Genomic DNA, 26,398 nt, shown 5'->3' with positions numbered 1-26,398 from the left:
TGTATTGTGATTGGCCAATTAGGATCCCTGCTGAGCACAGGGTTTATTCTCAGGGCTGACTAATAGTTCCTGAGTCTGAAAGCTTTATTTTGAGCTCTGCCTTTGTAGCGTGGCTATTTTGGCTTCTAGTAAATCTACAAAAGGACCCTCCCAGTGCAGCTCCAAGTATTATATCAAAATTACATCTACTTTAGGTGTAAAAGATAAAGACTGGACAGTGTGCAGAGGGCACAGAGGCGCTTTGACTGTCTCCAAACCTTTTTCCATTTGTGGGTGAGGGAGTCAAAGCAGTGGCCAGTCTGAAACCAGAGAGAGTTGACCTTAAGAGAATTTAAATGGACTTACCCAACACTAGTGGAACAGGAGGGGGCTCAATTGTTTGCTGTTGGAACAGGCTCTGCTATGGTGCTTGGATACAGTTTGGGAGAATAATATTTGTCAGACGTTTCCATCCAGTTTTTCCATTAGATATCTTCTGAAAATAAACACATTAGGCCTCATAGGAAGATGGTTATTATACAAGCTGAAAATAATACTTAATACACCTGATGCAGGGAAAGGACTTTTTCACAATCCTCTGCAAACTTGAATCAAATCCACTGTGTTTTTATATGAATAATGTAACCATGTAAATCATCAATCTGGGATGGCTCACTGAAAATGTTCAGAACAAAAACTTCATGTTGATTGATCAATAGCAGGTCATAGCTACGGAACAATCCAAAAACTCAAACTTAAGTTATATCCAATTGAGAGAAAAGCACAGGCCTCTTACCTGTCAATAAATGCACAAAGTGCTTCCCTCTGCGTGCTTTTTCCAAGAAAATTGTTTATATTTCCACTAAAATAAGCTGGTGTACCTCTGACGGTGTTGCCATGTTTGTTTTGGTTTGTTCGGCACAGGCTTCCTCCCAAACCACAATGCTGCCCTGTGATTGGTCAGTTTCTGCACGCGTGCAAATGATTCAACCGGGGCTGAAAAGAAGGACTCTCAACAGTTTGTGAACTCACAAAAGCACGAGAGTTCATCTTGTTTGCAAGGCTAAAAAACGCGGCAAAGGTCACACACATAAAATAGAAGTTTGAGTGGCTGTCCAGTGCGCACCTGAGGACAGTGTTTCTCAGACTTGAAGGTGCCTTATTTGGGAGTGGATCCATGTCATCCCTTGCTGCCAAAGTTGTGTTCCAAATGTCATGTCCTCCCTTCACAGCTCTCATCTGTTTGACAGGATAATTTGCCCAAGGATAAATCAGTGTATCTTTAGCTGTCTTACCGCAGCCTCAATAACCCTAATGAACCACAAAGATTTGAGGGGCAAAGACATATTACTCTATCCTACTGTGTGAAACACACTTCTCCATCGAGTAACAGTTGCTCTTGGTCCTCATGAATTGCAGTTTAATATGTTTATTACTTTTTATTTTTTTCCATTGCGATACTGTTTAATATGAGGTCAAATCTGGTCCATTAGCTGTCTGTTAGGATTTAAGCAGGACTCATGCCTTGAATCAGGATAAATTCACAGTTTTATGACACTCTGGTTGCAGCTCTTTTTACTGACTCAAACCATGCAAAATTTAAAGACACAAAAGACGGTCCTTTATAATCTTACTTTAGACGCGTGCTCTCGAATTAAATCTAATGAATGAGATGAATGCGTGAGAGTATGGACCTTTGTAGATGGTGTTGAGAAAGCATGCTTGTTGTTGTTGTCATTCTTGAGCGGGTCTCCTGCTGCCCCTAGCCCTGTGTCTGTGTCTGCCTGTAGGAGCCTGTGCCTCCCTGCTGAGTCAGAGGCAGCAGGTGCAGCTGACGCACACAGGCTTTTGAGCAGTCAGGGCCGTGGGGGGACAAAGCCAACAGAATGAGTGAGAGACATTTGAGGAGAAAGCCACAGGAACCCTTGACCGAGCCAGCACTTAACATCTCAAAGTCATTTTCAAAGTTCCCATTGAAACCTTTAATAGCTGAAAATGTGTGGGACATAGGTCTGGAGGGCTGGATAGACATGACCTTGGCGTACTTCATGCATGTAAGTATTGACCATTTAGGGAACTGGATGTATCATTTTTAAATGCGTGGCATGAATGGAATAAATTGTGATTTTTAACGGTGTACTATGTACCTTTTTTGTAATCAATTTAGCCTCAAATCAGTTGTGCTTATTGCTCAGAAATACCTTGAACACATGTTGTCTTCTACTAATCTGACCGCTAACTAAGTCTGTTGGGGTCACCCATATTGCAATATCTCATTGCAATATCTCAGCTTATCTCCGTGGAGAATAGTTAAGTTACATAGTGTACCTTTAAGTAAGAACAGGTGTAACTGCAGTGTTCAAAACGATGCCAGTGTTCCTGCGGTGTTACTCCTCCCATATGCATGCAGTGTTTACACACAAATTTAATCTTCCCCAATGACTCTGTAATTGCCCTAGAGAGAATAATGCACATGGTGCATAGCTGATGTGTGCTGCTATTGGTTGATACAAGCTTTTGACTGATTCACAAAGCAGATGTATTAATTATTAGAGATTTTTGTAACATTGTACAGACTCTTTAATGTGTGTTGTTATGTGTTTTTTAATGTGTTTTTCATTGTTCAAAAGTGTGACTGAGGAGTGAATTAGCAGTGCACCAAATAATTTTATAAGGTATTTCTGGGATGATGCGGTTGGTTGAGTGTCCTTGAAAGGTGCTGTAACACTTTCATCCACAAGTGTTTTAAAATGCACCGGTTGAGCCCATGCCCTTCTCATCCCCTCTAGAATCGTGCCTGAATTTTCATTGGCTGCCTTTGCTCTGAGATACCCGCCCACTTAACATTAACAACCAATCAGCAGCTAATCATGTCCTCCCTGACATTTGTTATTGGTTGTGGATGTGGGCGATTAGTTTTAAGGGGCCGGTCTAGACACGACTGGATGTTTTGCTGTTTTGAGTACGCAGCTCCCTCTCGCCCATAGACTACCTCCACTACTGTTGCTGATCTGCAAACCTCTCATATTTCAACCCATGTCATCAACTATTTGTTCTAACGCATGTCACTTGATCACATTGCGTACACTGGCATCTCACCATTACTATGGCTGCGTTCAGACTGCAGCCTGAAGTGACCCAAATCCGATTTTTTTTGGCCTCTATGTGACCTGTATCCAATCTTTTAATGACAGTCTGAACGAAACACATCCGATTTTTTCAAATGCGACCCAGGCCACGTGGATATGTGTTCCTGAAACCAATACATATCCGATCTTTTGACATGCAACTTCAGTGTGAACGGCCAAAGCACATTCATTCCACCTACACGTTATCAAAAAGCCACAAATGTCACTATTCTGTGCTGAAGTAGGCGAAAATTGTTAATGAACTCCGTGTCACTGAAGCGAAGCACATCGCCACTCACCACTCTTGGCTACGTCGCCGCATCCACACGTTCCTTTCAACGGACGTCGCTGCTGCTGTCCCACAAAACGCCACGGCCAAAAACCTCGTCCTTCTGCTTCTCAATCTCCTCTTTAAAACAAGTAAGCTGTTCATGTTCTGGCTCCGGTACGAGTGGAACTTTAAAATCGCCAGGTGCTCAATGTTCATGTCCATGTCCGTAAACACAGAGCACGCTTGCTGCGGTTGACGTCATGGTGTCCTCCAGTGTGCATGCGGGACACTTTCGGGCCGTTTAACGTTCACACAGGGGATCGCATACAAGTCGCATAAAATTGGAAATGTGAACGACCTCGCAGCCTTTGTGTTGCCATTCAGTGCATGACATTCACATTTATCCTTACCACTTTCCGGTCTGCATAACGGTGAGTGCACATAGGCAATCTGATATTTCTTGTGTAGCATGTAAGTTGAATCCTGCTCTGCTAATGTAGCTGTTAGCATAGTTATGTGTGTCCTTGGGAGCTGTCTGCAGTTGTGTATGCTTGAGGTTTAACAATTAGTGCTGGCAGGAGGCTGTTGTGAGTCATCATCTGACGCGGCATGTATGTATGTTCAGTTTGTGTAGCTCCCGGCATACACGCTCATATACTGAGGGGGCAGAGCTCTGAGGTGGGGGGAGTGGAGCTTGTGTTTGGCACCAGCTGTGTACTGCAGTGGCTTTTCAGGCAGATTAATGCATTTTGCACTGCACATAATTAGAGATGCACCAGTAAAAATTGCCAAACACTGGTGTTGTACTATTCAGTTTAAGAAATGCAGTGTTTGAAACGGAAAGGGAGGATATTTGAGAGTGCTGCATGTGAGTGGATGCAGGGAAGGTCGAGTAGTGAGGCGGGCGCTGTGCTCGAGCAGTCTGTTTTTTTATTTTAAACCTTTGCTTTTGAGTTGTTTGTCTTTGAATCCTCATTTTTTTGTACTCTACTTTGTTATTTCAGTTTAAATAATAATAAATAAGTAATAAACACAGATTTTTTTTTTATGTTTGAAAATGATGTGAGAATGAATATACTTGACAGAAGTTTTATGAAAATTGTGTGGTTCTTCTTCTTGAGGTCAATAATAAATCAAAGACATGACAAATGTACAATTAAACTCATTTTAAGATCAGTGTTAGAGCAAATGCAAAAAAAAAAAAAATGCAAAATAGTATTTGAAGAATTGATTGTCAGGGAGTATTGTGCAGTTCTGCAGTATCTGATCAAATTTACTGAAACAACTTGTTGAGTGAATAATAAAGGATGTCTTGTGTTGTTCCTATAACATCCTTCTATTTATTTATAAACACGATTCAAACACAAAAGCTTGATACAGCCCTCCCATCCTCTGTTATGTTTTCTGTTCCTAGAACTCCTGATGCCTGCATAAAACAAGCTGCTCAACATGTCTACTCTGGGATTTCTTAAAGTCACTCAAAATGTGTGAGGATCAAACATACAATACAATAAAATACAATACAATAGAAGAGATTACAATAGAATAGAATAGAGAATAGAATAGATAATATTATATAATATAATATATCATATCTGAATAGGTTAAAAATGTTGTTCTTTGCCTAACATTCTTACCCTGACTGTAGCAACTGCAAGCACATTTTGCAAAAAGCAGTTATTGGTATTGTTTGTGAAGCAGTTTGCATTATTTAAACTCCTTGCCCACTCATTTCCATTCTGATAAACAACATTGTTTGGATGCGACACTGACTAAATTGCATTAAACGGTTATTCTGACTCTAATATACTTTCCAGGCTGCCTCAATGTTTTAAAGTGTTGTCATAAAAAATACATTTGCAGAATGTTCATTGTCAGTGCACGTTTTTGCCTAATGAGGGAGATCAAGTCAAAAGCATCAGGACAGTGTTGTGTGCACTGAAACCTGCTGCTGCCATTAGAGGGCTGTAGGCCTTCAGTCGTTTAGTCGATTAATCGGTAGATTAAGCTTATGATCTATAAGCATAATGTGTTTTTTTTCCTAGTACTTTTCCCCCACATAAATAGTAATTTTTGTATGAACTTGGGGTCAGGTATATAGAGATACTGAATAGTTTTGAGAGTTTTTGCCCCTCCCCCTTTTTTGTCTATTTTTTGATCTGATCAGAACATATTTTAAGTTGACTGCAGCCAGCCATCAGCATGTTAAATAATGCTGCTTTGTCCTATAGCTGCCCCTATGGTAGCGCTGATCCTGACGTTGAAGAATAAATGATCCAGTCTCTACAGTAATGTAATTTGTATTTACTGAAACTTGGAGACTGTTTCTGCATCAATTCTTATGTTCTTTCCTGTCCAATGCATATCATTTCTATTTAAATGCAAATTGACTAGCTACTTTAAGTAGTTTAGTATTATAAAATGCCTATAGAAAGTGTATGTGTGTGTGTGTGTGTGTGTGTGTGTGTGTGTGTGTGTGTGTGTGTGTGTTGGCATGTGATCTGGTCTTCATGTGTTACCCTGCGAAGTGTCAGCTGCAGCTGTCAGGTTGTTTCCCTGTTTAGAAGATGGTTCACCTTATTAAACAGATCTAGATGCTTCGGTGTGGTGACAGTCATGCCGGGTGCTGATCTTAATGCCTGCTTTGGAGTTATTGGTGTTTGCTTTTTCGCTGTGAAATCAACACTCTTTGGTGGGCCATTGTGTGGACCAGTGGTTCCTAGATTAAACATTGACACGGTCCTTTTAGCCTCAACTACAACTGTCAATATACTGACTGTAAACCTCATTAAGTAGGCAGCACCTCACAGTGGAATTTAACCGACTCTTAAAGAAAAAATAAATATCTGAAGGTTCCTGCTGAATCAATATTGAACTACTGTGGGGACTCAACTATTCACTCTGAAATGCAGAAATGTTAATGAAGTATGCCCAATTAAATTGAATTGGACATTCCTAACCTCAACCATGTGATTACATTTCTTTTGCTTGTGAAATCTTACGCAGAAAATTACCTTTAGCAAAAATGGCTTGTTAGGTGTGAAACTCTTTTTTTTTTTTTTTACATGAATTTTGCTGTTTCACCTTGAGTCTGTAAGCTTTTCGCCTTTATTTCCTGAGTTCAGTTTCTATGTAATATACTAGATGGAGTACAGGTCTGTCTGGACCTACTATAATGTTTTTTCCTATTAATTATTAAAATATTTAACCTCTCTAGGGCAGCCATATTGATAGACATAACTCTGCATTATTGATGACTAGCCAGGGAGACGACCTTCTGTTTAACTGCAACTATGACCTCTTGACCACAAGTAGGCGAAGGCATCTCCAGGGAACTTTCAGAGGCCTAACTGTCCTTGGTCTGTAATTACACTGGCTGTTTAAAATTTATGCTCATTTCAGTTAATTCTGACAACAATTACAGAGACCACATTCTGGGAGTGTGTGGTTCAGTGGAGGCGGATGGGACTAGTTAGTGACCTCAACTGTTCCAGATGGAGCAGTTATTTGGAGGGGATGCCATGGACCTGCCGCATGGCTTTTACCCTACTGTCCAAACTGCACGCACAGACATGCTGGGAGAATGTACCAGTCTGAACAACTCCCGTAGGAAAGAAAAATGAAGTTGTAACTTTGAATGAATTTGTGAGAAAAATACTTTTAAATTGAATGATCGGGATGGTTGCCATGTTAATTTCTATTGGAACATAATTGTAAAATGAATGGCAAACCTAGTAGTAGTAGTAGTAGTAGTAACTTTATCTTGGCCTATGTTTAAAACCTGCTAAGTCTGTAGATAAGACCTCTCCAGATATTATTATTATTATTATTAGTTTAGCAGTTCATATTTCACTCTTCTGACAGATGTTGTGCTTCTGTGTGGGTTTAAACTGTGAGATTTTAATAGAATATATGCAGCCCTAGTTTTTAGGGTTATTATTACAGGTATTGCCCTTGTAGGGATATGTGTCCTCTGCATATGATTTGTGGTGTGGTACAACCTGTTACCAGAGTCAGGGCTAAACATGGGGAGTCTCACTTCAGTTTTATGCAGCTAAATCCTGAAGGGTCTTCCTGAAGATGTGAGAAAGGCCTCTACTTTGACTATTTAAATCAAGGCTGAAAGTTTTTTACTCTCCACTCTTCTCTTTTAATGTTAATCTTATAATGATTATTTATGTTTTGATTTGTTTATATAATGTTGTTTTTTGTTTGTTTGGAAAACACACTGGATTACTTTTGTGAATTGTGCTATACAAATAAACTTGCCTTGCCTTGCCTTAAAAGCAGTGCACAACCACTCTATTGTGTAACATGCTACATGAGGCCCTAGTGCTTATCATTTTTGCCATTGTCTAGGGTGTTTTGGCCTAGTGTAGGGTCAGTTCTGTGGAGGGAGGTTAACAATGTGTTAACATTTAGAAGTACAGCACTGTCCTCATGGGCTTTTTTTAGTGTGGCCACTGACAGGTCTGTGAATGTCTGATTTGAAGTCTTCAGTCTTTTGAAGTACAGGTGAAGATTTATTTGTTCTGCTCGGAGATGTCCTCTGTGCTGTCTCCCTTTCACCTGTCCCAGGCTGAGGCGCAGCTAATGTTTGTGTCTGTTTGTGTTGTAGATGAAAGATCTTACGGACCGGCTGTCTCACTCTGAAATATGGAATGCTCCCTGCACCAACCATCACTAATCTGCCATCTTTGGACTGACCTCCAATTGTTTAGTTAGCAGCTGTGCTTCTCCCCTCGAACTCTTGACAACTAGGGGACGAAGAAAAGGAGCCGGCTTTCCAAGTCCTCCTCAAAACGCACAGAGCACTTCTTTTTGTTTTACACTAAAATTTTGGGAGCTGTTGTTTTCTTGATTCTTTTGTGTCCGGATAAATCCCATCAAAATGGATCTGGAGTCATATCTGTGGATGGTCATTATTGGCTTCATCATTGCCTTCGTCCTGGCCTTCTCAGTCGGTGCCAATGACGTGGCCAACTCATTTGGCACAGCCGTGGGGTCAGGAGTGGTTACCCTGAAGCAGGCCTGTATCCTGGCCTCCATCTTTGAGACCTTGGGCTCCATGCTTCTAGGTGCCAAAGTGGGGGAGACCATACGGAAAGGCATCATTGATGTGAGTCTGTATAACAACACTGTGCCTGTGCTCATGGCAGGGGAGGTCAGCGCCATGGTTGGTGAGTTTCCTTCATTTTATTTTACGTACATATTTGAATATTAGTCAAATTTTACTAAACTCAAGAAAATAAACTATTTGAGGTGAGGTGGACCTGAGGTGCCTCAGGTGGTAGAGAGAGGATTCTGCAACCAACAGTTGGCTGTTTGGTCGTAGTTCTAATTACTGCTCTGCGCACTGTTGTTGTGTCATCGGGCAAGACATTCCACATACCACAGTATGAATGTGGTGTGTGAGTGAGTGTTTAGTGGTAGTCCATCAGACCATTGTCACAGATTGAATGACTTCTTTAAAATTCTAATCTAAACCATTCCATGATGATAAAATGGTAAACATAATGTTAATATTAATAATGCTCAACAATTAATTAAACCTTGAACACAAATGTTTGATTTTCTCACAGGCTCAGCTGTGTGGCAGCTCATCGCATCATTTCTTAAACTACCCATCTCTGGTACTCACTGCATTGTTGGAGCCACAATTGGCTTCTCCATGGTGGCCATTGGCACCAAGGGTGTTCAGTGGATGCAGCTGGTTAAGATTGGTAAAATGCACACTACACCACATTGTCAGAACATATTTACCCTTTAATCTGTTCAAACATAAACGCATCATCACAACTCCAGAGCTATAAGTGAATTTCAGTATAATTGTGTTTTGCAGCATTTCCCAGTACCATTTTACACAGAGCAGGGCTATTTAGAAGAGACAGAAGGCCATTTATTTTGCCCCATACAGAACAGAACCCAATGCATTTATAAACACTTCTGTGACAACATTTTACACCCACAGTTTGACCTTCACTTTAATGCAGATTTTTACTATGCAAAAACTGCAACAAAGATGTCAAAATGAAATGCTGATTTTATCTATACTCATACTTACTGAATAACATATTTGGTAACAATATTCTCTTTACCCTAGTTGCATCCTGGTTCATCTCCCCTTTGCTTTCTGGACTCATGTCTGGACTCTTGTTCCTGCTGATCAGACATTTTATCCTCAACAAGGTGAGCTGAAGTCACATGACATATGTTTAAATACAACTGTTACACTTGACATATGAGTAAAGATAAAATGCATTTGATTTGGCAACAACTTCATATCTGCAGTTATGTAACACAAGTCTGAGCGATGAGAACAAGGGTGTGCTGTAGATCACTCTAAGGTCACTACTGCAGGATTATGTTATGACTAATAGGAAGAGTTCTCTCTGCAGTTACTGTATAGTCACGAATGGGGATAGGCATGGTATGGACTTGTTGTTCAGTATATGAAAACCAGAACAATATATGTTGGGTTGTAGTATTCATTGTCTATACTTTTTCTTTGTGCAACAAGGATTTTTTTCTTTTCTTTTTTTTTTCACTATATGATAATATTTAAGCTGTAGAAGGTTGGATAAATAAGTTATATAACTCATTACAGGTGCATATTAAGTATTTCTTTCTACTGATTATGGCAGTTTGTGTTTTTTTAACAATATTGTAGATTTATATATAGATGTAACATGTAATTTTTGATAATTCCTTTCTAATATTAATTGCTTACAGGATGATCCTACTCCCAGTGGTCTGCGAGCACTGCCCATCTTTTATGCCTCCACTATAGGCATTAACACCTTCTCCATCCTGTATACTGGTGCTCCTTGTAAGTGATGACTGAATATTTTGATGGTATTTGCAAATGTTTTACATAACCCATATAAACATAAAAGACCATAAGTTGTACAGATGTTCTTTTTATCTGTTTTAGTGCTTGGACTAGAGAGCCTTCCAGTTTGGGCAATCTTTCTCATAACATTAGCTGGCTCACTGGTGTGTGCTTTGTTGGTCTGGAAATTTGTTTGTCCCTGGATGAGACGGAAAATAGCAAGTATGTTTATGGCTGTATATTAATAAGAACATTACACTATCATTACACTATTAACTGCTTATGAAATAAATTATATCTTAATTTCCCTAACTTAATTGAATGAGTGCCAACTGACTTTGGTGTTGTTTCTTCTGTTTTTTTAGGTCGATTAAAGAAAGAACAGGCTCTGTCCAGGATTTCCTCTGAAAGTCTGGACAAGATCCCAGAGGAGGAAGAGGAGAGCCCCGTGTTCAAAGAGCTGCCGGGGCCCAAAGGGACAGACGAGGCCGTGCTGCCTCTGACTGGGAGCACTGAGCGTAGCACACGAGAGTCTACTGGAGAGCTCAGTAACCAGGCCAATGGAAGCAGTGTCCTGCCAAATGGCAGAGTCTATGGTATGTTTTTTCATATTTAAAAGTGTTGTCTTTGCACCACAGACCACCAACTTCTTCGTTTTGTGATACAGGACGGACCCATTCCATGACAAATGGGTGCCTGAAATCACCTGTGTCTAATGGGAGCTTCAGCTTTGATGGGCACGTGCGTAGTGATGGCCAGGTGTACCACACCGTGCACAAGGACTCTGGACTGTACAAAGATCTTCTTCACAAGATCCACCTGGGCCGCATGGACGACAACGAACGCACCTCTTCCAACACCGGACAACCTGAGAACAACTACCGCATGCTACGCCGTAATAACAGCTACACCTGCTACACTGCAGCCATATGTGGCATGCCCGTCCAGCCACTCAAACGCACAGAGTCACGTGACGACAGTGAAAAGCTCGTGGGAGAAGGAGGAGGCAGGAGTAACAGTGTGTCTTACTCAAAGAAGCGTATCCGTTATGATAGTTATTCGTCATACTGCAACGCTGTAGCAGAGGCAGAGATCGAGGCTGATGAGGGAGGAGTGGAGATGAAACTGGCCACAGAACTGGAGGGGCTCCCGGAAGAAGGGGATCCTGCGCCCGAGCCTCTAGACGACATGACTGATGAGGATCATGAAGAAAAAGACAAATCTGAAGTGTTCCAACTGTTCCACTTCCTGCAAATTCTTACAGCTTGTTTTGGCTCATTTGCCCACGGAGGCAATGATGTCAGGTAATCATTATTTGAAATAAATGTAAATGTAATATTGTAACAGAGAAAACTAGTTCGTCTTGTGTTGATAAATTGTTTTGCTGATTGCAAATCATTAAAAGAAAACTGAATAACTTCATTTCATTTGTCTGTGCAGTAATGCCATTGGGCCATTGGTGGCACTGTGGATGATCTATGACCAGGGGGGCGTGATGCAGGATGCAGCCACCCCTGTCTGGCTGCTGTTTTATGGAGGTGTAGGCATCTGCGCTGGTCTGTGGGTGTGGGGCCGCCGTGTGATCCAGACTATGGGCAAGGACCTGACCCCCATCACCCCCTCAAGGTGAGACTGTCTCCATACGGATGTGCCTGTGGAAAAATGGCATGGGAGATTACATGTTACAGATTTGTTCCTAGTTATCCTTGAGCATACCAGATCATTCCAGAGCATGTTATTTGTATATTATTACACAGCACTATAGTTCAACTATCATAGATTATACCGACCTCAGAGTCAGAGCTCACTAACTGTAGTTATATGCCACATTGACCTGTTATGTAATTGTAATTGAACAAATAGCCTTTGGAAATAAAGCACACTGCACTCACGTCTTCAGGGCATAAGCACGTCGTGTATAGATGCACACTCCTCTTGTCCTTGACATTAATCTTTGCATTGTCCTTGGGTCAAATCCCAGGAATAATGTATGTGTGCCGTTACTAGATCTTCTGGACTCATTGAACCAAGAAGGGCAATGCCTGTAGTGAGTGGTGATACCTATGTGCAATGATTTTGAAGTCTAAATCAGTGACTCTGTGTGTATGGCCTGTAGAAACTGCAGATTACAGAAGTAGCCATGTTGACAGTGAGACCCGGGCCTCTCTCTCTCAAACCACAGGGAGGGACGCCATACTGACTCCTCTGACTGTTCCCTTTATCCTTTCCTTTTCTCATGCAGCCCTCTCCCCCTTCTCTGAGTCTATAACCTTTGTGTTGGACTTTTCTTTACTACTTTTCTCCATCTCTCAACATTTTTGTGCTCTTTTTCTAAGGCAGCCCCTAAATCATTCTCTTTCCCATCGCTCCCACCATCACTCTCACTCTATCCTAATTCGTATTCCTCTTCTAACATTTCTTCTCCGTTCTGGCCCCCTTGCTCTGTATGCATGTTTTTTTCTTTCTTAATCTCCCTCATTCAATCACCAGGCCTTTGCCAAGACTGTGCCAAGATCCAAGACACATTTGCTCTGCTTGGCTATTCTAAGGGCTGTCTTGTCCATGTGACAAAAAGGTTTGTTTGGGTCACAGTGGCAGGAAGTATTGCTCTTCTTCAGTCTGTAATCAAACATGGTTGAAGTGGAATTGTTAATGAACTCAGTGTGAAGTATTATTTGTGGGTGATAACTGTGATTTAATTTTTTTTAATCTAAAAATTAGATGGCATTTCTTGAGAAACACTGAGCTTCCCTTTATATGTAAGGCATAATGACACCGCAAGCAAGTTTAATGTGCTGCTTTTCTGTAATTTTTATTTGTTTGGGTGCAGGGGTTTCGGTGCTGTCCTATCCCATATTGGGAATGTATGAGAAATGTCATTACATAAAGTTTACATCAGTTTAGATGTCATTTGAAAGCAGTTCATTTAGGTTTTCAGCCCTACAATAAGTGGATAAAGATTTGTTTCCATGAGTATACATGAAGTAAACATAGATTTCACTGCAGCTCATAAGTATGACATGCTTCTCTTAAGCTGAAAATGGAATGAATTGTAAATGTCATTGTTTACGTTTTGTGTGCAGTCCGCTGTAGAGCAGCTACTGTAAATGTTCGGGTTGGCTGAATATGATTCCAGCAATAAGGTTGCATAAGCTGAACGTCTGTAGCATTTCAATGAAGGATATCTCTTTGCTCTCCCCTGCCTCCCCCTCCACAGTGGATTCACTATTGAACTGGCCTCTGCAATCACTGTCGTGTTCGCTTCCAATATCGGAATTCCTGTCAGTACCACGCACTGCAAGGTATGATGAGAGCCCTCCAGCTGGAGTCCTAACCTCTGTATTTGTGATGGAGGGGGCTTGCATTGTCTTCAGGCTGAAACGCACTATTAGCAAATCAAACTTTTGTCCATTAAATGGGAATAAGGAAAGGCCTGAGTAAACACTGTATAAATCAGGTTTAGTAGCATGTGGCCAGACTTAAGGCAGTGTTATGCGAGCCCCCTCCATGTTTTTCAGGTCCTGTTCCAGACCGGAAGCATGACAAACCTAACCTCTGTTTCATTCCCTCCTCGTCCATCGTTTCCTAAGCACTGGCATGGCGTGTGGATGCACTGCTTGGCCAGCAACAGACTGTCCTTCTCCACCAAGCACCACCAACACTTGTGTTCCACTTTTTCACCTCTCCTCATCTTTCTGTGTCTCTACACATCTGTCTTTACAGCGGATTTTGCATTGAAGTAATGAGTGCGCTAACAGTGCTTGTTGCATCAAATGTGGGCATCCCCATAAGCTCCACCCACTGCAAGGTATTGGAGTCACTGGTAGTGAAGCTGTGTTAAGGGAGAGCCTCACACCTCTTCACCTGTAGCTGTCAATCTACAACACCAATCACAACTCTCGCTGTTGCAGCTTTGAGCTCTCATGCAATTTCTTTTGGAAATGACAACAGTTAGACTTTTCTGCACAGTGACAGAGTTATCCAGCATATACATTTTTCCCTGTACGCAGGATTATTATATTTTAGCTTTTTGGAATTCTATATCTAGGTTCATATTTTAGTGGTTAGTGATAATGTAGAAGTATATTATGTATATTATGATACAAAATACCCCAAAAATATTTGTATGTTATTAAATATTTGTATGTTGTCATTTCTGTTGAAATATTGCATAAGACCCAAAGCTGATATAAAATTTACTTAAAATCAATTATTACACCATCCCCATTACCATCCATACAATATTTTCATTTTGACTTTTCATTTTCAGATGCCTTTGTTTCCCTAAAATATACAATAATACATTTCTTTGTAAATATGTAAACCTACTTACAGCTACTGGTATTTAATTTGGGGGTGCTTGGGAGATTCACAGCAAAAAATGCCAAATATTGCAGTTGGTTTTTTTCCCCCAGTATTTTCTGCTGTGATCATCTCACCAATGAGTATGTGATAACAGACACCAGTTTAGTTTGACCCATTTTATTCAGACTAATTGTCATCAGGTCAAACTGAAGTGGTTCCTGTTGTAGTGTCTGGGGTACAGGGCAGTGACTAGTTTCAGTCTCTGTGTGTGAGGAGTTTGCACTAAGTTGTATCGAGAAAGGGGCAGGTAATTGGATTATCAATTTTAGAACATAACATTTTTTTCCCCACTGCATGGCTGGTCAGTGTTGACCTTCCATATTTAGGAGGAGAATGACTGACACTTTCTCATGTTTCTGTTGCCCTAAAAGAGCAGCTCAAACCAGTCACATGTGGCTCACACCCCACACACTGCCCGATTTTTAATTTTCAATAAATACTGGGGTAATCGTTTAACTGTGAAAATGGTGAGTACAATGAATTTTTGGAAGTCTGATTTTTGCTGTAAAAATAGCATCTCTTATTGAAGGGGAGCATCTTAACAGCAGATGTCAGACCTCTAAACAAAGTAATTTTCCTCTGTAGATTTAACTCTCATTTGCATCTCCTTACTAACAGGCCCTTGGAAACACTAATGAGAAGTTAGGCTTCAGGCTTTGTACCGTCATCATGACTCATAATTTTACATTTAAGTTTAGTATTTTATCGTATTTGAGTATAGTTTTAAATACAAATGAATATTAGATATAATGCCATGTGTTTTGATAATTACAGAAGTTGTGGTGTATGATGGCCAAAAAGCCTGTAGCCTTTATCTCTTCACTATTTTGTCATGTTTATTCTTGGTCCATGCTGCTGCTGATTGGGTCCCCTGGCTTTTGCTCATAGGTAGGCTCCGTGGTGGCGGTGGGTTGGATCCGCTCCAAGAAGGCAGTGGATTGGCGGCTCTTCCGAAACATCTTCCTAGCATGGTTTGTCACGGTGCCCGTCGCTGGCCTGTTCAGTGCTGCCGTCATGGCCGTGTTCGTGTATGGTATCCTGCCCTTCGTCTGAGAGATGCCACGGAGGGCCAATAGTCAAGAGGGTGCAAGAAGAGAAAGAAGAGAAAATTCACAGCGAGGGCAAAGATGAAGAACAGGAATGAGAGAACAAGGTGACTGTGCATAAGACAAAAGAGCAGACAGGAGAGGCTAGGTTGTACTGTGGATTTGACACAGGGTTGGTCACATGTGTTTTTGGCTCTGTTCAGAGCTCCAGATTTGTGTTGCGTTTCTGATTGATTTTACTCTATTCTCTTTGAACATGCCAACATGTATTATTTTATCTGCTGTATATAAACAGTTGGAGAAAAAAAATAATAAAAGACACTGCAGTTGCTGTGTACATTTATTTAAGAAAAAATCTGATAGCACACACAAAGGCGAAGCCTGCAGTAAAACTACTTTCAAAGTAGTATTCCAACATGCCGGATGAAAAACAAAATGTACATATTGTTGAGTTTTGAAAATTGCTGCTTGCTTTAAAATTAATTGCTTTAAAACAAATTGCTGTGCATGTGGCAAACCAACCCATCTGTCAACTTCCGTAACATCCAGTACTGGTATAACAGGGGACAATGGAAAGCCATCTCAGAGAGTAGGGTGTTGGGACTGTCACTCTGCTTTTTATTTACCATAAGTTACCATAGAAACCTGATACCTAAACGAGTTGATTTCTTCTTGTTATTAAGAGCTCCTGTATGTTTTTAGAGATGGGTCTCATTTTTTAATGATGTATTATACTGTAATTTGTATATAAATAATGTCAGTGAAGAGTTTAAGGGCATGTGGGGATCGTAATTTGTTTTAAATGTAAATTGGAGGCCTCTTGTGTTTTTCCCCCTTTACTGGATGCCTAATTTCATCAACATTTGTACTCATTCAATATATAATATTAAAATGTTTTTTTCCCCCAGTATTTGAAAATGGATTATCAAATTGAGCTTTTTTTTTTAAGCACCAGGCCAAAGTAACCGGTTTTGCCATATCAAGATGGCCAAATGCTAGAGCCATTTTTATATCAGTGTTTTGTATGTTGCCTTTTTTTACATCAGTCCCTGAGTCAGTTGCTATTGGACTCATTGTTTATGCCCACATGTTTGCCTGTCAGTCTAATATCTGGGGTTCAGCTCTATCATGTATTTGAGGCCTCCAAATATTGAAAACGCCTTGTCCTCTCACACATGGGGTTGTGTCACTCATATCGAACACTAAAACCAAGAACAAACTGTGCTTTATCTTAGGCAGTTATGCAGACATGTAAAAACAGGGGAATTGACCTCCCCAGCCACATGTGTAGCTTGTGTCAAGGTGCAGAGTTCAACATGATAGTCAAGTCTGAGAACACTTTTGGGGGGGGGGTAAGTAATGATCATCACCAGCTTTTTAACAAGGTCACCTGACCTGTAGATGAACAAAGTCTAAAGCTTTTTTATTTGAACAAACTTGATGCCATGTGTTGCAAGGTTTTGTTCTTGTGGTATTATTTTCTTTCTCCTTTTTTTTTTTTTTCAAATTATGCTTACGTAGCCACTTGCCTTGTAACCTTGTGTTTTACTTTAAAGACAGTAAATGAGTACTGTGGTGTTTACATTGTAACATTATTGTAGAGTATATGATAAAAAACGATGCCTAATGATGCCAATGAAAGACGAAACTATTAAACATTAATTTTTAAGTGCAAGAAAAATAACCAGAAGTGTCTAGCGTGAGAGAGGAGGCGGATGTTGTGTGCACGTGTGGTGATCTCCTGTTTATTGCTGTGGTGGTAGTGCTAATCATGATCTGAGTCTTTTTACACTGCTACTACAATGTGTAAACACTACATGGATGGGTGCAATTCACTAATGAAGAAACTAACTAGAGAAATGTCATCAAAAGTATATTTTTCTACCATATCTTGAGTTTTAACCCAGGTGGGCTTCCAAACACTTCAGAGAACACACTGCAGTCAGTTGATTGTAAATTTCAAGTGGAGTATATATCTCGCCAGACGGGGCGCACTAAACACTGCGTCACCTTTTCTGTGGTGCCATTGCAATGCTGAAGTGCAGTGTGTCCTCCAACGTGTAGAATGGTGTGTTGGGTGCCAATAGATCAGATTTCTAAATGATCATTTTTATTTTTGAACTTTAGATGAAAACACTTTGTAATTTTGTTTCCCTGTTGCTTCATGAGCTGTTAGATTAAAACACTGTTGAGCTCAATTGGAAACTAATAACTGGACACTGAAAAGTTTTGGTTCAATAGTTTTAATGTGATTTACAAAGGCTCAAAGTCCAGACAGATTCCCGATTCACTGACCCATAGCCCCAAAATGTTTGGAGTCCACTAGGTCACTAGGTAGGCTATTTCCATTATTAATGTAATGTGTTAAGCTTCTACCTTAAGTGCCCAAGTAGCAAGAAATGACTTAGTGTCAACAAAATATAATTTTATTCAAGATTAAAATAACTATTAATCCGTATTCTCTATAGTCGCCTAGCTCTGCTCACTTGTCATTTAAATTGGTCAAACACTGTATAGGATTAAATAAATGGGTAGGTTTGGATCTTAAGCCCTTGTAACTTTCACTGTCATTGCTGTTTTCATGCATTCAGTCCTGATAGGCCAAAAGGGAGGCACTGCTCAAATGAATGGGGAACGCAAACATCACCCCCTGGTGGCTGAAACCAGACGTTGACTACATAAAAAAATACAGACTAATGATAAGAACTGTCAGCAAAACTGGACAAATATAATGGTGTGCAGCCACTGGGAGGGGCACTTCCCTGTTGAGAGGGACATTCACATCAGCCTTGTAACTGGTCACTAGTTATGCGTTTGCCATTGAGGGAGCCCTGTTCTTGCATCTTTTAAGACTTCTTTTGATCTAATTATGGGGAAAACGTGTCATTCCCTCCTCCCTGAATGCGCAATACACAGTGTAATTGTGAAAGGTCCCTGGGTGTCCCGGTGAAGCAGACTCCGGATATGGCGTGCTGCTGTCTTATTTGTTTTGTGGTCCGTTTTTCAGAATGTGCTCCTTGGCTGGCCTGCAGGCTTAACAGCTGTGTTGTCTTTTACTGTTTACTGCTATTTGACTGTCTAGTCCTACAAAGTACAGTAATAAATGAATAAAAAAAAAAACAATAAATCTGTAGCCTGTTTCTACAAATCTTTAAGCTCCTTTGATTTGCATATTACGTACTGTAATGTTTTATTTAAAATTTTAGTGGTAAGATGTCTGCATTCAAGTAAATTATGGGAATTAAAATTACAAAGAAAGATGAAATGCGTGTCCTGTCATTTTTCAAAATCCACCAGTGACTTTTATCCCCTTGAAGAGATTCCAAACTCTGCATAATCTGGGTTCATTTGGTTTGCTGCAGTAACCTTTAAAGACTTGATGAATGAGCCATTTGCTTCCGGGCTGCTGTTATTTATGGTCTTGCCCTCAGTTATAATTCAGTCACTGTTACTAACCACTGCAGTTCCATTAAGATCACTTTCATATTGTGGTTGCAGATGTATAGCAAAAAGACAAACACAGATTTGGGTTAATTTGTTTCCATCCAAAACATTTTATTGTCCTCCACACTTGAGTTTACCCTGTGATTTGGCCTGTGTGCTGAGCCAAAAAACATACATTGCATTTCTTCAGGTAGTAGTGGAGGCATACAAAGTTCTTGAGTGATTCATGAATGAAAGAGTATACAGAATTATCCTTCAAGTCACATGAGTCATCTTTGCATTCATGACTAATCAACAAAGGATTAATTTGAGATCACAGGAAGCTGGAGGTGGATGCATCTGGTCTTCAGAAAGAAGGGGAAAAAGCAACTGTAAGAAGACTAGGGGGCGTGTTTCTTCCATTTAGAAAGGCCAGAGAGAATAGACAATGTTCATGTTTTTGTCTGTCATGTATCGCCTTTATGTAAAGCATTTGTAGTGTACACATATAGACATTGGATATGCAACCGCAAAGTGTCCAGTCAATATAAAGCAAGGTCACATGACCCAAAACAGGTGATGTCACATAAAGGGAGTGGGAGTTAAACCGGACATGTATAAGACCAACCAAAGCCATCAGTCTGTGTACAAGTACTGGTGCAGAAATGCCACCACTGAGGCAATAGCACCGTTAGTTACAGCTCTTCGGGTGTGCGTGAACATAAAGGTCCTCCCCATTTAGTGACGGTGCAGATAAAAATGGGCACATGGTGATTTAAGCTCATGCTTAAGTTGTGGTAAACCATCCAAGCACTTCTTTAACAACTAACTATAAATACAGCAGCGTTTAAACAGGACAGCGTTCTGTCTGCTTCCTCTCCCGGGTGAAGGTGACGTCTCTCTCTTAAAAGACTATATTTGCTCATTTGCAAAGGAAAAGACCTTATGTGGAACTGATTATCAACTTTCCAATAGATTTTTTTTCTATAATATATTTATAAAGTTATTTACTTTCTTCCACGCACCCACCACGCTTGCTCTCACATTCTCTCGTCTCACTACTTTTATTCAGTGTACACAACTTAATAAACATGGGGTTGAGAGTGAGTGACAGAGCTGAAATGACAATCACTAAAAAAGCCAAAAAGATCTGCAGTTTTTTGTCATCCATTGGCAGTTGGGCAGACGTGTGGTCAGCCATCACAATGGTGTTTACGGAGGCAAAGATCAGGTCATCAAAGGGGAGGGGCAGGGGGCTCTTTTTTCATAGGTGCTGTTTTAGTCGTGGGTTTCGTTGACTTGCTTGACACTGTCGTGCTCTCTCTAAGATTGAGGTTCTCCAAAGCCACATCTAAGGTCATGACCTCTACGCAGCCCATGGCCTGGAAATCTGCAAAATTCCTCACGGGGGCATGGCCGTCATCATCATCCTCGGAGGAAGAGGCGGAAGCATCTTCGTCGTGCAGCAGAGTGGACAGCAGCAACTCCGTGACAAACAGGCTCCGGTCTGCCCATTGGGCCTCACACGCCTGCCGCTCCACCTCAGACAACCGCGGCTCACTGAGCCTGCACAGCACAGAGGACACTTTATTAAGTCAAGCACTTCAGGGTTCATATAGAACACAGATAAGTTATGATGAAAACCTAGATAAACATTACTACCTATGCTCATAATAACAGTGCTGATTATCTGAAGACTGATTCTGAGGAGTGTTTGCCGGCTACCCGCCTACTCGTGTTCGTGCTGCCATGTGGTTTGGTTTGTTTTAGACAAAAAAACGTTCATTGGAAACCTTAAAAAGATGAATTTTCCTTAGAAAACTCACATCTTGTAATAATCCAGTTTGCAGGACAAGGTAAAATATTATGGCTAATACATATTTTACATTACATTATTTTTGTCTTGAATATTGAGTGAGTGTAGCACCTGCTGAGTAGAAACTGGGAGCTGTGTGCAGTGTGTTGTGAGGGCTCTGGGGGTCCTGGGTTTGGACTGGCGTTGGGGATGATGTTGGTGCTGGGGTTCGTGGCGGTGGAGTTGGACAGAATGGCGTTAGAGCGTCCAGAGATACGAGAGGCATTTCGGGCAGACTCCAGCTGCTGGCGTGCCGCTTGCGCCTGCTGCCGCTCCAACTGTAACTGCATCTGCAGCTGCTGCAGCTGAGAGGCTGAAGGACCTGCACTGAGCTGACCCCCTGCAGACCGCCGCACTCCAGACAACTGGGACAGGAGCTCTGCAAACAACAGCAAAGACAATAAATGTAAGAATACTACTGTCAATGACATGCCTTTGGAATTTTTACAACTTCACCTGTCTTTGCAAATAGTTTAGACAAGATTAAAGTTTGATTTGAAGTAAAGACAGGGCATTCAACAGCGTTATGATTGTCTGTCAGAGTAAACGTAGTTCTCACTTAAGCCTAGAAGTAATGACATGGCCAAAGTTAGTTTTTTGTTTATTTTTCAGCAAAAACCATTGCCACATTCTGTGACTTTCATTGAGTGAATATTAAATTGGAGTAAACACTACACTAGTATTGTGTGGGGTGTGTAGTGCATGTAGTGTCAAGCTGACCTGCTATAGGATCCATGGCCTCTCTGCTGTAGTTGGAGCTCTGTGAGGAGCTTTGACTGGTAGAGAGCCCCCCTGTGGTACTGCTAGTGAAGTGCATGTTCGACCTACGGGCTCGGGGTCCCCCTAACCCACGACCTGGGTGAAACATCCTTCTGACGTGCCTGACGCCACTGGATTCATCGTGCAAATTGCTGTTAAGGAACAATACTTTCACAACAGTTTAAAGCTTCTTTTTCTTCATAATATAGTATAGCCTTATTAGAAAACCATGCAGTCATTTTGCATCCACACTACCAATTGGTCGTATGATAAATAAAACCAAAAACAAAAAAATGCATAGCAATAAACCACAGGGTAAGAGTCAAAGGATATCAAGTCTCTAGGTGCTCTGTGTTCAAGTGTGAGATGAGCAGCAAAGTCATCAGTCACATGATTTGGGTCCCCACCTGGCAACGCTGCGCATATGGGGCAGATCTAACACAAAAAACATCCCATTAAAAAAAGTCACAGATCACGTTCCAAATAACACATCAAACAGTCAAAATATCTGATATCTCATGTGTGTCCTTGTTCTGCCCAGTAACCATTATATGCCAATACAAAAACCATAACAAGAGGCACAAATTTAGGTTATAGAAAAGTTCATATCTGTTATTTTTGATTTGTTGCATGACTGTGTAAACACAGCCATATATTTACTCATTATTCTGTTCAAAACTAACAAATCTGTGAACAAACTGAGAATGATGAGAATCTGGGTACACACAGACTGGGGCAGGACTGGGAAAAAAATAAATAAAATTATATATATTATATATATATATATATATATATATATATATATTATATATATATATATATATATATATATTTTTTTTTTTTTTTTTTTTTTTTTTTTCAAGATTGTACCAAGATTCAAGATTGTATAATTTTCAAGATTGTACCAATACCTGGGGACACAGATATCTCTGATAGACCCTCCCTAATCAGCCATATTACATACACATATAAAACTAGGGCCAAATTTGAACATACCACTTCTGTGGAGGTCTCTGTGTGTTCAGCAGCCACATGCTCCTGCAAAGACATCTCTGTGTAGCCCATCCTGCCGCAGTATGGACATGTGAAGGCCTGAGGCTGCTCCACCGAGAAGGCCTCTCCTCCGTAATACAGGTCTGAGGGCACAACAGACCAACAGTCAGAACCACATAATCTCATTACACTCAAGTACTTATTACCACTGTTATTTAAGGGGGTACCATACCAATGATATGGTGAAAAATTTTACATGTATGCAGCAGTTTTAAACAATACTAAAAACCATTCAAATGCAGTGGTAACTGTAGAAGTTGTTGGTCTATCAAATATTTAATACTAAGTAAAAGACTTAGTCCCTTGGTTGCCCCCTGCATTAACAGCAGTATCCTACCAAACCATGTCAAAGGCATGAGACATGCATATTTGTTCTTGCTAACATGTAATACTCAATACTGAGTCAATGGGCAACGTGGAGAAAGTCGAGAGCTTTCAAAAAACTTACAATATGCTGTTCCCATGTTAACAAATGTATTGTTTTTGCAAAATATATTATTTTTATGTGTTTGTTTATTTATTTATTTATTTTTCAGCTTTTTGAGAGCTAACCTAAATATGTTACAAAACTCACCAAATTTGCCCAAAATTCAGATGTGCTGAAAAATTTGATATATGTGTTGTATGCATGGGCATACAAAATAGCAAGACTGTGCCACCTGGAAAACTCAAAATACAGTGTGCCTATGGGAGACATTCCAACATCAACTTTGTCGTAGGGACTCGAAATTCGGTACGCACATTCATCATGTGAAGACTCCTCTGAAGGAGCTTCAGAGAAAGGGGCTGAAAATCACTGCACATCATCTAGAGAAGGGGCATAGAAAATTTGGCAATTCTGTCTTGATAACAGTTTACGTGCAGCAAAGCTGCAAATTTCATTCAGAATTTTTTTAATTTGCCAATGTCCAAATTTTGTCTTGTTTATGCATACAAAGTCCAATTTGGCTCAAATTTTAATTAGTTGTAAAACTTTCTTGCCAAAACCTACTAACTGTCACATAAACAAAAACTGCACGATAGCGCCCCCTACAGAACACAATCAAATTTTGCATGGAGGGTCAAAATGTCAGTTTTTCGAAAATGTACAAAATTTAGCAGAAAATTACTCTGGGTCATCTCAATAAAAAAAGTCAATGTAAAACATGGTATTTTTAACTGTGCTGCCATAGTGATGCACGAAAATACCAATGTTATCCTAATGGGAGAGATTCCAAAAATTCCCATTCATGATAAAAATATTACTAATTGCGGGATATTCTTAAATTTCACATAATAACTCTTCATGTCATCCCGATCAAAAAAGTCCAGGGGACCAGAGTCATATTTTGCACGGTGTTGCCATGGCGATGTCCCAAATGCCCATGCTTATCTATGTTAGCACATCAGCAACTCCAATGTGTGCTGACTTTGTGTGTTTAGTGACAAGTAAAGCCCAAATAAAACATATATAATAAGACAGAGACAAATTGCGTGTTAGCGCCACCCTGAGAGGTAGTGGGTTGGCCGAGTGTGCAGGGGGGTGTTTGATGCCGCTTGCGGCTTTCATTTTCTTCTTACTATTGGAATCTGCAATCACAAGTAACTGTATAACTGTGACATCCCTAGTCTGAACCAATGGAGAGTTGTTTTTTTTACATGTAAAATTTTAAATCATCAGCTACATTAAAGAATGGCTCCTGTTTAAAAAAAAAATCCAACGGGCTTTGAGATAATTCAATATTGTGATGTACACTGTCTTAACAGTCAGTGTGACAAAAAAATGACAACCTAAATATTTAAAAAACAGTGGAAACAATTTCACAGTGTGACACGTGTCAGGCTTACCAAAGTCGACTCTTGTTAATATACATTGCATGGGATGCTCTGTTGTGTGTCTGGTTGTTGTTGCACCGCTCTCATAACACGACGCACACAAGTCGTAGTCGTAGCAAATTAAACATTTGTATCGCCGGCCTCTGAAGTTGCCTTTTAAACATGCATCACAGCTGACACCTAGAGGAATACAAGGAACATCAGTAACAGTGGTAGATACCATTTTCACAGTTTGTAAGAGAAATACACCATCAAACAGCAACAGTAGGTTTTAGTAAAGAGCTTGGTATTGCATCAGCAAATCTCTGATAATTTTGTTTACCCTAAGATTAAACTTAACTTTTATATATACACATTTACTTTTGCTGCTAATGAAAAGCTCTGATGAAGCGCTGATCTCAACTCAAGCTCTATTCTCATTAATAACAAATACTACAAATCCTGATCTAAAAGGAAGAAAATAAAAACACAATTATGTGTTATGTGTTATGAGGTCATTCTGATGAGAAATGTGTCCAACATAACAAACCAACTTCATGTCAATGTACACAAATGGTATGCTCTATGTTAGGTGCACCCCATTCTTGATTGACTTGGACAGTCGTGCAGTCAAGTGTATTGTATGACACCAGCAGGATGTCTATAGTGCCCCCATCTGCAGTTTGTGAAAGCCCTCAGCTCTGGTGGTCACACTTGGGTCTCATATGAAAATGGAGTAACATGTTTATGCTGTGCTTAATGTTGACTAAAACCAGTACACTATTTGAAGAACACAGGACTTAACAAACCATTATTTTCAATAAACAGTGTTCAGACTTCGTCAGTGTGCTCTGACCTGAAGACTTCACTCAACTTTTGACCCACAGAGGGGTTTGATCAGACAGAGATTATGACAGCTCGTGTCAGTCTGACATCAAAGGAAACTTCGGGCTCAACAAGGTTGGTCACAAGGACGAGGATATGTTGCACTGCCATTGCCGAACCGACTAATGCCAGAACTCAAATACACTCGAATACACAAGTCCTTTCACCAAGAACACACTGTCAAATAATTCAAAGGTCTGACAAAGGGCCGTGGCTGCGCTGCTCTCCGGTGTTTGGCACTCCCCTTGCTCCAAGCCTGTCCATGGGTAACCTACAGCAGGCTGAGCACCGCCAGTAGTACGTAGCTAACAGTAGCGAACATTATCACGTCTCTTCCGCATGTTTGTCAATGTTGTTTTGGTTATAGGAATTAACCTGTTACGTGTATTAACGATCAAACGTGACGAACAAGACCCCCTGTTAAAGGATCAATCCACCAGTAGATGACTACCAAGCTGTGCTCTTGCAAACTGACTCTGCAGACTTGCAGATAGCATTAGCAAGTGTTAGCTTGAAATGGATGCAAACAAGACATTCGTGGCTAGCTTACGTTAGCTAGCAGCGCTCTTTTATTATTTCCGATAGCAAACATTGACTTGCTTTTAATCTGTTTTGAATGTCATTTTACCTTCATGACGGGACATCCTATGAATACTGATGCAGCCCCCTGCTCGGGCTCCCCGGCGTAGAATACAAAATAAAGTGGGTGTAGAGAGGAGAAGCCGGGGCTGGCTGGCTGTCCCTGGCCTCTTCCCTCATGAAGGATCCGCTCTGGCACACTGCCCCCCTGCGTCTCCTGCTGTGTCACTGTACACTGCAACCTGGGCCTTTGGACACACGATGGCGCTATCACTTCAGTTTGAGCTAATCCCTGAAATACAGCTTTATGTGCTTTTTGTGCAAAGGAAGTGCAAATTACTTTAGCAACGAGGGTTAAGTCAAATTGGTCATTTAAAAATCTATATAAAGTCTATACTAGCAAACAAAATGTCAGGGTCCTGTTAGACA

At 40.6% G+C, this 26,398-nt stretch overlaps 2 protein-coding genes across 4 annotated transcripts in view; one reads left to right on the top strand and one right to left on the bottom strand.

Moving 5' to 3' along the window:
• slc20a2 (solute carrier family 20 member 2) overlaps positions 1–18,886 on the top strand; it is a 34,105-nt gene extending 15,219 nt beyond the window's left edge. The window contains exons 1-11 of one of the 3 annotated variants that reach the window (XM_055161277.1): positions 1,941–2,033; positions 7,997–8,558; positions 8,961–9,101; positions 9,482–9,567; positions 10,111–10,207; positions 10,313–10,432; positions 10,576–10,806; positions 10,878–11,514; positions 11,651–11,836; positions 13,428–13,512; positions 15,464–18,886. In XM_055161277.1, coding sequence (XP_055017252.1) covers positions 8,270–8,558; positions 8,961–9,101; positions 9,482–9,567; positions 10,111–10,207; positions 10,313–10,432; positions 10,576–10,806; positions 10,878–11,514; positions 11,651–11,836; positions 13,428–13,512; positions 15,464–15,628 — 2,037 coding nt within the window. In that variant the 5' untranslated portion in view covers positions 1,941–2,033; positions 7,997–8,269 and the 3' untranslated portion in view covers positions 15,629–18,886. Of the gene's footprint in view, positions 1–1,940; positions 2,034–7,996; positions 8,559–8,960; positions 9,102–9,481; positions 9,568–10,110; positions 10,208–10,312; positions 10,433–10,575; positions 10,807–10,877; positions 11,515–11,650; positions 11,837–13,427; positions 13,513–13,933; positions 14,019–15,463 lie in introns of those variants that run through there. The other 2 variants (XM_055161275.1, XM_055161276.1) reach the window with 2 other exon arrangements.
• A 259-nt stretch (positions 18,887–19,145) lies between these two features.
• Positions 19,146–26,157, bottom strand: LOC110171814 (E3 ubiquitin-protein ligase KCMF1-like). Its single transcript, XM_020937640.2, has 7 exons — positions 26,019–26,157; positions 24,539–24,706; positions 22,655–22,794; positions 21,992–22,093; positions 21,620–21,800; positions 20,972–21,278; positions 19,146–20,610 (listed from the first exon to the last, which is right to left on the bottom strand). The coding sequence occupies exons 1-7, from the start codon at positions 26,032–26,034 to the stop codon at positions 20,280–20,282; spliced, it is 1,245 nt and encodes a 414-aa protein (XP_020793299.1). The 5' UTR covers positions 26,035–26,157; the 3' UTR covers positions 19,146–20,279.
• Between the last annotated feature and the right edge of the window lie 241 nt (positions 26,158–26,398).

This window comes from Boleophthalmus pectinirostris, unplaced genomic scaffold (genome assembly GCF_026225935.1).
Source record: "Boleophthalmus pectinirostris isolate CB_2022bp ecotype Guang Dong unplaced genomic scaffold, ASM2622593v1 HiC_scaffold_4, whole genome shotgun sequence".
Classification (NCBI taxonomy): domain Eukaryota; kingdom Metazoa; phylum Chordata; class Actinopteri; order Gobiiformes; family Gobiidae; genus Boleophthalmus; species Boleophthalmus pectinirostris.
This window is presented reverse-complemented; position numbering and strand designations above follow the sequence as displayed.

Bases quoted from the DNA above. Each gene is read 5' to 3' on its own strand.
- LOC110171814 (XM_020937640.2), bottom strand. The intron at 22,795-24,538 runs GTAAGCCTGACA...TTGTGCCCTCAG, and splicing joins ATTAACAAGAGTCGACTTTG to ACCTGTATTACGGAGGAGAG. The intron at 20,611-20,971 runs GTGCTACACTCA...TGTGCTGTGCAG, and splicing joins TCCCAGTTTCTACTCAGCAG to GCTCAGTGAGCCGCGGTTGT.